At 41.0% G+C, this 12,077-nt stretch overlaps 1 protein-coding gene across 1 annotated transcript; it reads right to left on the reverse strand.

The window, feature by feature from the left end:
- Positions 1–6,394: 6,394 nt before the first annotated feature.
- On the reverse strand, positions 6,395–9,461 carry LOC124649516 (phosphatidylinositol:ceramide inositolphosphotransferase-like). The gene is made up of 12 exons (XM_047189129.1): positions 9,383–9,461; positions 9,187–9,276; positions 8,562–8,648; positions 8,369–8,437; positions 7,993–8,073; positions 7,815–7,886; positions 7,622–7,682; positions 7,425–7,527; positions 7,233–7,328; positions 7,108–7,154; positions 6,901–7,025; positions 6,395–6,775 (listed from the first exon to the last, which is right to left on the reverse strand). The coding sequence occupies exons 1-12, from the start codon at positions 9,416–9,418 to the stop codon at positions 6,701–6,703; spliced, it is 942 nt and encodes a 313-aa protein (XP_047045085.1). The 5' UTR covers positions 9,419–9,461; the 3' UTR covers positions 6,395–6,700.
- Between the last annotated feature and the right edge of the window lie 2,616 nt (positions 9,462–12,077).

The following is a 12,077-nucleotide window of genomic DNA, read 5'->3' on the forward strand; positions in this document are numbered from 1 at the left end:
TCATCTTCAATCCTTAAATGCTTGCTGCCATCTCCTCCATGCGTGATCATGCTCCAATGCTTGTCCTCCTCATCCATGCTTGGTCCATCATTCCTAAGAGTAACAAACATATCTGATTTAGGCAGCATCATATTCTCATGTATGTGAGGAATAGTTCCAAGAAACGAAAGTACCTGATAGTTAAGTTGTTTGGCACGAGCTCGAGTGATGGGTCCTTGTATTTGTGTCGCTGTAGGTACAGCGGTTGTATCAAGAGATGGGATGTCCTCATCAACGACCCACTCGCCATCAAGCGGGTACCGGACAAGTTCGCCGAGTTCGTCGACGGCGTCGAGCCGGCGCACTTGCAGCTACGGGAGGCCAGCTGCAACTTTTGCCGCTGGACCGTGGAGGTCCTGTTCGACGGGCAGGGCAAGATGTACCTGCACACGGGGTGGGACAAGTTCGCCCGTGACCTCGACCTCGAGCCCGGCTGCCAGCTCACCTTCCTCTACGAGGGGAACGGCGAGATGATCGTCAAGGTGTTCGACGACACAGCCTGCCGCAGGCACTACCACACCGACGACTCCGGCTCCGACACCGATAGATAGAACATTGAGTGTTCTTTCTTTGCAGCGAATCTGGCTACGGGCCAGACGAAGCCAGTAGTCGAGGTTTCTGGATGTTCGCCTCATCGGTAGAACCAACAAGGGCACCATCTCCTCCCGCTGGATTTTCCAGTTTGGGTGATTGGGTGCCCTTGAATGTTCTTTCTTGGCAGCGAACATACGGAAATCAACACAACTGGCTTCTTTTAAAAAAAAATATATTTGTGTCAACCATGATTCAAACTATGTGTTAGTTTGTGTAAACCATGTTCCAAACTATGTATTAGTTTGTGTAAAATCATGTTTCAAAATGTTATATTTGAAACTATGCTTAAATGGAGAAGAGGGAAAAAAGGAATAAAAAAAATGCGTCGCCCCGCTGGAGCAGACCCCAGACGCAAACGGACGCGCAGACAAAAACGGTCATTTTTGCGTCCGCAACGCGACGCAAACGGACGCTCGCGGACATTAAAATGCGTCGCCCCGCTGGAGATGCCCTTAGCAGATGAGCAACTGGTAGTACAACATATGAGTGCCACGACTGAACCAAGTGCCAAGAGCTGGATTTTCTCGATGATGCAACCTCTACCTCACTCTGGTTTTGTAAGCGTCCTTGTTACCACGTGGGCAATTGGACTGCTACAGGAAACCTATACATGAAGAAGATTATGTCAAGAGAGATCTTGCTGATTTGAAACTCCTAGGTAAACCTGCTCCTACTCCTCCACTTGTATCTGCAGCTCATGTCCCTCAGACGAGCTGGAGTCCACCACCTTCTGGTATGGTAGAAGGCAAATGTTGATGGGGCCATGTCGAGAAACAATAGATGTGGTTTAGTGGTTGTGGTGATAAGAGATCATGAGGGACAATACATGGCTCCTCGACGATTGTTTTCCCCGGTGTCACTGACCCTGCTACATTGGAAGCTCTAGCATACCGTGCAGCTTTAACCTTATGTGATGACCTGATTCAAGGGAAGGTTGTTATATCTTCAGATAGTAAACAAGTTGCAAAGGACATTGCAGATGGATCGGGGGAGGGGGGTGCCTACGGAGCTATCATCAAAGAAATTTCGGCACATTATGCAGAATTCATCAAAGTTACCTTTATCCATGAAGGAAGAAAACTAAATACAGAAGCTCATAACTTAGCTCTGTATGCTCTTTCTCTAGTCCAGGATCGCCATGTGTGGCTTGCTGAACCCTTTCATCATGTAATGATATCACTTGTGTTGGCCTCTTGATAATAATAAAGCGATCAAGTTAATCTAAAAAAAATCAAAAACACATTTTATGACGGAGCTACATTCTCATCTCTTCTTTCTCTCACAAGTCAAATCCTGGTCCCCAATCTTCCACCTCCTCAACTCCGGCTTCACCTATAACTCCCCATGTTTCTAGCATACGCGGTGTTAGAATTATGATTTGTGCACTCATCTTAAAAGTGCGGGAATTTTTTTCGCTTCAATTGAAAACTCAAAGTGATCGAGAACCTGATATAAGTCTTGATGAATTAGGGCTAACATCTCGACAAATGTTTGGTTTCGAGATAATCTTTTATGGTATTTACAGAAAAGGGAAACATGGAAAAGATTAACCAAAGTTCATTTGAATTCAAAACTAGAATTTAAATCTTACATTGAATTTGAATTCAAATTATTATATAACTCAAATATCTAAATAAGATTTGTGTAATAAAGAAAAAAACATATTTTATTGATAACCAAGACATTACATTGTCTTTACACATAATTTGAATTAAAAAAAGATTACAAATTTGAATATTTACAAATTTGAATACAATGAATAGGAAACCTAAACTAAACCGACGCTATATCTTCACTTGGAGATATTCAACTTCAAACCTGCACACAAACACAATTAAAAGGAGTGTTTAATGTTAAAATGTAGCCAACACCAATTGGTGAGGCATTTTAATATATGAGCTTGACTACTAGACTCTAGGAATAATCATAAAATCTATGTTTGGAAAGAGAAAGGCAAAAATAAAGAAATACAAGGAACCAAGATCACCAAGTGACAAGCCAAGTGACAAATGACCAGCAATAGTATGAGTAAACTATTTAACATCCAGTTTTACTGAACTATGAATCAAGGCAGAGAGAAAACTGACAACAGCAGTATAACTTTGATAGTAAACCAAATTCAGAAAATTATGCCAAGCTCATTTGAATTCAAACAAAGGACAAACAGAGCAATGGAAATGCTCTTGACACTAACATCCAAGGTCATCACCAAATCATTAAATAATAAAGCAGAAATGGACAAGTGAATTATCAGTAATCATCAAGGAAATTTAAATCTTCAGTAAAGTAATTTTTTACTATAGAAATGGATAGTAGTAATAAAACAAATATCTGGAGTACAAACAAGTTAGGCTAGAGTGCAAGGCAAGTAACCAGTCGAGCTCATCCTCAAGGGGTGATGAACAAGTTATGTTTGAAACTTGAACCAAAGAGAGAGGACACACATGGAAGCATTTGAATCACCAAAATGCATGCAGAGAGGTGTCAAGCATTTTGACAGCAACCAAAGCTTGATAAAAGGGAGCAGTCTACCAAGGAGGCCAACTCCAGACCAACCACAACCATTTCACTATCGACCAAAGACAATCCATTGAAAGAGAAACACATCACATCATTCATTATTATCCAAAATAATCTCAGCATACCTAGATCATTCAATAGGAAAAATGGATACATAGTAATAGCAGGTGAAGCAACTAGGAGAAGCAAGGCTATCCACAAGAAGTAGGTTTACTAGAGCTAGAAGATCAACACTTCTCTACAAACAACAGGTTAATATTAAACCAACCTAGATCATGGCCTTGATGATGATCAAATGGATCATACACCAGGAACTAGAACCATAACACTTCTCCAATCTATCTGGTGGTTGGAGAGGGAGTGTTTTAACATCATTTGATCCAATGTATCATAGCTAAGCTAAGCAAGTACAAGCACCTACTGAATTTAACAGCTACCACCAACACTTGCACCACATAGATTTACCAGGCACAAGCAATAATAAACCAAGCTACTGAATCCAAGGCACAAATACAAGTATAACTAAGCTATTGAAGAAAAGTAAATCATCAGAAAGTTATTTTTCAACATGGATTAAGCAAAGTGGGTAACTCTTTTATAGAGGCATCATAGAGTTTCTAATATTTAGACAAGTAATTGCACCTAGTGAGAAAAACCTCACTGGCACAAGAACAAGCAACAAGGGCACATAAGTGTGAGCTAAGCAAGCTCAAGTAACTAGAATCATGGAGCACAACAAAACCAATCTAGATTTCCAGTACATGTACATTCAAAGCTTGAGTTCTGAAGGACATGCAAAGGAAACCTAGACAAAAGCTTCATATAGTCATTGATTTATCACTTAAAATGAGCAGATAAGTATAGATACAATTAAATTAACCTAATCAACTGAATCATTGAAACACATGAACATATCCATGAGCATATCAAGTTAACACAAGTACACAACAAAGCAGAGAGAGCCACTACAAGAACCCAAGTTAACTGACGAAACTGAAGAAATTACAATGACACTAGCACATCAATATACAAGAGCCACATGGAGTAGATGATCCGTTGATCAATTAGATGAACTAGACTAGGGCTAAACATGCATTAATTAGAGAAAATCCACAGAGAAATGAACCTAAACAGCACAAGCTAATGCACAAGATACTACAAAGATCGATAGGGCATCACTCATGTCAAATTAGTGGAACCAGGGCAAGCTAGAGTATCAGAGAAGCTAGAGAGGATAGAGAGGATCAGAGAGGGGGACTTACCAGCGGGGAGCGGTGCAGGACGTTGACGATGAACGACACGATGGCACCGTGGCCAAGAAGAGGAGTACCACGACCCCTAGCCACATCCAACACATCGAGGAAGCCAAGCGGAGCACCACCAGCCGTCAAAGAGGAAGAAGACGACGGACTCAACACCAAGCCAAAACCCTAGATTGGGTTAGGGTTAGGGAAGAGTTGAGAGGAGGTCGAGCTATGTATCTGCTTGGAACAGAAGAAGCGGTGGATCGGCGCGAGTCGAAGGAGACCAACGGCGATGGCCAGAATCGTCGGAACTCGACGGAATCAAGCGGTGACGACGGAGGCGACATGGGCGGCGACGCAAGTCGCAAGAGCGCGAGCGAGCATGTGAGGAGAGAGTGAAGGGGATAGGTTCAGTGGACCGATCGAACCAGTCGGGTTCGACCCGGTCGAGCCAGTGGGCTGACTGGTGACCTAATACTATTTATAGTCGATTAAAAGAAATACCAAAATAAGTGAAGATAAAATAAACTCAGAAAAATAAATAAAAATCATTTTTAGAATCATCACAACACAAGGAACTCAAATATTATTTATCTTAAATGATGTTTTGATAATTTATTAAAAACTAAGGGAGTTAAAAATCCCTAGGGGCAAAATGGTCATTTTTACAAAAACCCAAAATTGAGTAAAATATTTTATAAGACTAGTAAAATCTTTTCAAACATGATTTCAAATATTTAAATCATGAAAAATGTCAAATTCATCCAAAACCTTCCAAAACATTTTGAAGGAATAATGAAATACCCTAAAATAGAATTAATATATATAATTCTAGGGTAAAACACACACGAGAAGAGGGAAAGAACAATGTAAACCCTAAGGCATATCATGATTATGCTTAGTAGCATGAGTTGCTTCTTTAAACATTATCTTATTAGACAATGGTATTGCTTTTCGAACTTGTAAACAAAGCTTTGAAAGGATCAATATAGGATAGGACACTGGCATATTTTTTATTTCCAGTTTCATGTTATGCATGGTCCAATTCCAAATAACATGATCTGATTGTTCAAAAAAAACATGATTTGACATTCTTAGTTTCATGAGCTGTAGATTGAATTTGAATATTATGACATGATAAAATTATATCGTACCTTGATGGTAAATTACTTTTGGACTGGAATATTGTGTGGACATGGTCTAAAAGTGTTTGGTATGATGAATACAAAGGCATTCCGAACACATTATTTTCTAAAGAGATGGATTAGAGAAGCACACAATGAAAGCATACAAGATAAGGAAGAAAAGTACATGGTACAAAATCCAAAAGCTCAACTTCAGTAAAAGAATTTGTCTCATAAATTTCATAATTTAGCATACAAAATAGCCAAATCTAGTGTTTGCGATTAGAAAGGGCACTTTGATTGTAGTTGTGCATAGGTAGAGGATAAACTCAATGCAAATACCGCTATGAAAAAAGATCAACACCCCATGTTTATTGATTTTTCATGTTGATCTCCCATGCATGTGACTTGATCAATACAATAACTTTTCAAGCAGGGATGATGAATATGTCCCCTTTTGTGAGATGTGTTATTTTGTATGCTATGTAGGTCGTAGATGTGTTCGTAATTTGTGCTCATGTTCAACAAAAAAAAGGGTAAATAATTATATTATCATTTTATTGATGTAACATATAATGATATACAGTAATATGTATGAAACAAGTTTTGACTCATGTTCGCATTTTGTTCATCATCACTCTTTACAGCACATGGGCACCTTAACAGTACTATATATAAAACAAACGCTGGGTTGGTGAGCAAGGCAAAATCATGTAACGCTATTTTCAAAGGCATGTGTACTCAGCAGGAAATTCCAAAATATGATGGACGACTCATTTATTACGAAGTAGAGGACAAAACATCAATTAGTGTTGATTGAAGTAAATATGCGGTTAAAATTAATTCCCCTATGTGGAGAGGGAGGGAGAGTCGTTCAAAAAATCATGTGTGGCTATTTTCAAAAGGCAGGTACAGAGCAGGACATGGTCAGAATTTTCAGGCGATTACACTGTCCAAAGAATCTCAATAATCTGTAAACTATATACACTTTTTATAAATGAATAATCTAAATTAGATGTTGGGGAGTCAAGAGATAAAACTAGAGAGATCAGAAATGAAGGGTTGCTACGATGAGACAACGGAAAGATAGTGTTGGAACAAAACTTCTGCAGGCTAGAACCAGAAAGGCATCTAACTGTTTCCTTCAGAACTAGCACTGAAACCATAGGCAAAGCGCGTTCATGCTATTGTTGTTTCGGTATCAAGATGGTTCCCATTCTCAAGGTGCTTTCCATTCATTTGTGTCCACGGTCTCTGCACACCACAACAAAATACCCACGCTTAGGTTCAGATAATATGCAGCGGTTTAAGTTTTAGCAATTAGAAGAAGGAAATCTGGTATACAGTGGTGTAACAAAAGCAATACAGTGATGCCATACCCTATCAGCAGCTTCGACAGAGTTAAGATTCAGCAGCCTAGTGTTTTCTTCTTTCAACTTGCTGTCTTTATCCTTCACACTCATAGGTAGTACTGATGCTGACCCTGCTGATCGATCAGGAAGTTCTGCATGGAAATAAATGGAATGATTACACAGAGAAATTTTTTGGAACATTATAACTGAAAATGGAACAGAACTAAGGCTTACCTGGAAGTTTTTTGTCCAGAAAGAAGACAACAAGATTCACTGTATACCTGCATCAAGAAGATACATCAACAACGATAGATGGGAGGTATGGTGGATACAGCTATGGTAGTGAAATATTTGCCCACCATGCAACAACAACATCAACACTGTAGTGCTTGCGAGAAGCTACTATGAGAAGGCTCTGAGCAACAGCGACACACCATGCAAGCCCCTTTATAAACCTGAAACGAAATTAAAATGTGCAAATGACATCTTAGCATCTATTTCAAACATTATCTGAACTTGGAAACATCCACGCACACATGCTAAAATCTCACCTCACACTCCCATATTTCTGGTAGGTTATGATGAAGACCAAAGTGAAGATCATGTGCGATGAAAAAATCAAGTCACCACATCCATAAATGACACCTCTTGGGACTGCATTCATGTAACACCATTAATGTAAGATATTCCGACAAAAACAACCAACATGTCAAATTGTTTGTTCAAAAAGGTGAAAGCTGGATCTTACAATTAATGAGAAACACCTCAGCTGCATTTTTAGGAGGTGGTAGTCTGGCAAGAGGTGAACCCTGTGTATAAGTGCAAGTACTCATAAGTGAACAATAGCATAGAGAAACGAACATCAACCAGAATCTGCCTTTCTGAAAATATTTTTCTCAAGCATTTTGATAGCATCGATTAGCCCTAATAAGACACCTTACCTCACGACAATGATAGTTTGGCCCTGGAAGTTGTGTAGAATAGAACGTCACTATGCGTAAGAATTGAGAAGCCTGAAGGAAACACACATAGAAATACGGAAACAATAGTATAAGTTACAAACTGAAGCAAGCACCATATTATCACATACAAGAAAGTACCAAGTAGTGAGACACTCACACATAAGAAAGCGAGCACCCTGCGCCAAATAAGGACAGTATAGAAGCGCTTGGTTTGAAGGATGAAAGGATGAAATGTCCACTGCAACATAAACAAGCTTTCTTTTACAACGAGCAAAGCTAAACATTTATCAGTTTCAGCAATATTAACAAGTTAAGAAAATAACTACAACAGATGAAAAATGGAGAAATGATAAGGATTATCTAGGAACTGAAAATCACGTCAATACATGTTTTCATCGATAACATGGCAAATTTTATGTGGTTATTTTAATGTACAATTTCAGGCAACAGATTCTCAGCTTCATATAAACACCTCAATTCCATATTATGTTCTCATCAGGATTGCAAGCATACGAGAGGATAATGCAACTTACCAACGCAAAGGAGATGAAGATGAATGTAAACAATGTCTCACTGATGTAACCCCTTTCTTTTCCTAGCTCCTACAAATTCAGTGTAACCAAAACCAAATAAGAAAGCATAATAGAAAGGTAAATGCAAGAATGCATTTCTTCGTCTAACCCAAAACTAAGTTAGTAGAAGAAACTTAAGAAGCATTGAACATACCGGAAGAATCATGAAACCGACATCTTGAAGGATTGGCCCTGGCCGGTGCAAGTAATGGACCCCTCGCGCTGCCAACCCATGGATGTACTGTTTGTATGGAGAAGTAAAATTAGCAGTCAATTTGGCAGCTGGTGTGAGTTTGGCAGACAAAGCTAGAGTATTGGTGATTGGTTCGCTGGCCTAATTTATGAGTTGCCACGCCAATTTAGCTCCATCACCAATGCCATATCGTTGTTTAAGTAAAGGTTGAGAGGCTTGAGGATTGTGGTGCTTCTTTTTTGCTGGCTACAGTTACTGTGACAAACTATAACTCGTTTTTGCAATATAAATAAACTATACCATGGTTTGGAACAGCCCAAATAGGATGAACAAGAAGATGGTGCCGAAAATTATACCGTGGTCTATCTTAGATGAAATTCAACAGTAATATTGTTGAGAATCCCTCGGATGTGGCCGTTTATCGATTTTTTTGTGTGTGTGTGCCTTTGGCTGGTATGTGTGGTGGCCTCTATCCGTTTGTATGGGACATCTTGGTCCGCTTCTTTATGCTTAATACAATGACACGCAGGGTTCTCAAAAAAAAATTCTCCTTGTCAATGAGGGGAGACTATAGAGAGATGTGTACCTGGAAGACAATACCCGCGAGGAGGAGCTGCCATTTTTCGGAGAGGATCTTTAGCTCGACCGACGTCTCGGCGGTGATCCTTCTTAGCACCTGCACATCAGGCCGCGCAAAATCACGTCTCCGCGGAAGAGAAGATAAGAGAAGACAGAAATCCAGGGAAAGATAGAAGGAATCGGGTCGGGCGGAAAAGACGCACCTTGGAAGCCCCGCGCGCGAGGTAGAGTGGTGTCATGCCTGCGGCTGCGGCCGCAGCCGAAACGAGAGCGGAGGGGGATGTGGGGATTGGGTCCCGTTCCTCTCTGTATGTCTCCGGTGGCGTCCGCTTCTTCTTCTCTTTTTCCCCTCCTCCTCGCGGCGGAGGGAGGAAGGAAGGAGGAGAAAGAGAGGAGAAGTGGTGGAGAAAGAAAAATTGGGAACGGGAATGCGAGGCTGGCTGGCCGGCGGGGGCTAAAAAACAGAGTACGGGGGCGGGGGCGGCGGATTGTTCGGAGCAAGAAGGGTGTCGCCGGATGCGCTGCGCTGGAAGAAATCGGACCTCGTTCCTTCCTATCCTTGTTGCTGTAGTATTTTATAATGTGGATGGAGGAATCCGGGGAAAATTCAAACGACGTGGTGCTGCTGGAAGAGGACAGATCGAAGGAGCACGATGCTTCCCTGGCGTTCCTTTTGTTTTTCTTTTCTCTTCTTTTTTTGCGAAACACAGTACAATCAAAGACGCTCATACATACGCGGCGCACTCACTTCCTCTATGAGCGTACGCACGCGCAGCCACTCTGCATGAGCACTTCCAAAAGACTGCGTTGAAGAACTCGATCCGGCGGGTCTTGAGATTGACGCCTCCCACTGAAGAATATTCGCGCTTTATGAGACACCGAAGTGTCGAATCCGGATTGAGCTACGGTGGAGCTGGGAGTCACGCTCTTGCTCTAGCAATCCAACCACAGGTTGGTTCTCTTTTCTCTTCTAGCTCTGGCACTAGAAAAGGAAGGGGCGGCAGGCAGGTGTCTGGAATTGACAGGGTGGACCTCGTGGTGGCCGGCCGAGTTTGACGCGGTTCGAATCGTGCGAGGCGGCTACAACTCCTTCCACGGAAAGGCTGTTCCACGCGGTGCGCTTCGCTGCAGCGACCACGCTAGTCAGCGTCTAGAAGCGGACTCTGACTGTTTAACGTCAGGAAGAAGGACAATCACGTGATGACCATTAACACCTTCGAATGTGTATCCTATTATCAACTTCCTGATGTACGCTGTTACGACTCTATTTCGGATTAGATTTGGTGCATATGGACTACTGATCTCTTTATTTAATTTTTTTTTAAATCATGTTTTTAAAAAGTCATTTTTATGATGTAGGCTGACAAACGTGCAAATTTTCAATTGAGAAAATGGGTAGTTTGAACTACACGAAAATAATAAAAGTGTAGATCTAAGCGTACTGATTTTAAATCTCTAAAAAAAAGACAGACTTTGTTGTTCTTGTGTAGCTTAGAATACAAGATATTTGAAACTGAGATTTTGCAAGTTAGTGCGATATATCATTAACTATTTCTAAAATTTTATTTCATAATTGTTTGAAACCTGTAAATATAATTTTTTTTCTTTTATCTTTTTAATATGCCAAGAGCAGTGGTGCTCGGGAGCCAAAGTAACTTTGTGCCGTATCTCTCATGAATCTATAATGCCTTGATTTATAGTACCTTTTTCCTGAATTAATTTTAGAACCTTCCGCCTCTTGTTCATTTTACCTGAGCGGTCAAAGAGGTATACTTCACCTGCTTCACTCCACCTCCTGCGCCCCCATATTTCTGTTTGACCAGATTTAGCCAACGTGACTCGTTTTGTTTGGCTTCTGGAATTCCGGGTGTGTACGAGACAACTCCACTCCACCGTTTCAGCATTGATTCACTAGAGCGAAGCAGGCTTTGCCGATTGTTTATTTTACTAGAGCGGCAGAGGAGGTGCTTCACCTGCATATTGGCCAAGTGTTGCCACGAGTAGCAAAGTGAGGCTATGATGAGAGAGACGGGGAGGTGGGAGGTGCAATTTCCCCTTTTAATTTTTTTATTTTATCTGAAATTTCAAATTAAAATATATCTTAAGAACTATTTCTCTAAATTACGAACCGTTTTTACTTTTGAGCCCGTATAGACACCTTCAAAACAAGATGCCATTTTGATAGGTTTCATGATTTTTTTACTTCCAAAACTATTAGGATGTACTTAGGTTTGCAGGAAAGTATACTCGGTTTTTCATTAAGGTATGCTTTGGCTTTACTTTGTGGGGATGGGAATATGTGTGAGATAGAAGGACACGTGAGGGGTGGGTGACATAGGCACGACCCTTCGGATGCATGAACATACCTAGTGCGGCGCAACACGAGGCCCACCTAATGACCTGCTAAGGACCAAGAAGCCTAAGATAAATTGGCAACTATAAGGCGCTCAAGGCCCATAATCCAGTCGTGGGAAAAAAAAAGCTCGACCTGGCCCTGCCTAAAATTTTTGGGCTGGGCCGGGATAAGATTGCGTGTCAGGCTAGGCTCGGGCCGAAATGTTTACCTTGATGGTCAGGCTGGGCGGAACACACCCAAGTTAGCAAAGCAATTAGATCCGGTCACTTAGTTTAAATTGCGAGAGATTTCATTCCCGTTGTAACCTAGTTCCTTTGACCATGAGGTTATGTCACTTCCTAGTATGGAAAGAATACTTTGTGAGCATCAGATATCATTTCGGGTCATAAAGATGCCTTTCAGCTATATCTGAAGGTTACTTGTTGGTTTGCATGTGTTAAGAGTGGGGTTTGTCCAACCACGTGACCGAGGTATACTTTGGGCCCACTTGATAACACATATCCTACATTGCTTGCAAGCACGCGACTAAAGAGTTACACACA

Source organism: Lolium rigidum, chromosome 4 (assembly GCF_022539505.1).
Source record: "Lolium rigidum isolate FL_2022 chromosome 4, APGP_CSIRO_Lrig_0.1, whole genome shotgun sequence".
Lineage (NCBI taxonomy): Eukaryota > Viridiplantae > Streptophyta > Magnoliopsida > Poales > Poaceae > Lolium > Lolium rigidum.

What these genes read in the sequence shown, in the direction of transcription:
- LOC124649516 (XM_047189129.1), bottom strand. Translation starts at nt 9,418, where the DNA reads ATGACACCACTCTACCTCGCGCGCGGGGCTTCCAAG. An exon ending in TCGCGCGCGGGGCTTCCAAG is followed by an intron (nt 9,277 to 9,382) that starts GTGCGTCTTTTC and finishes CCTGATGTGCAG; the next exon opens with GTGCTAAGAAGGATCACCGC. An exon ending in TCGGTTTCATGATTCTTCCG is followed by an intron (nt 8,438 to 8,561) that starts GTATGTTCAATG and finishes CTGAATTTGTAG; the next exon opens with GAGCTAGGAAAAGAAAGGGG.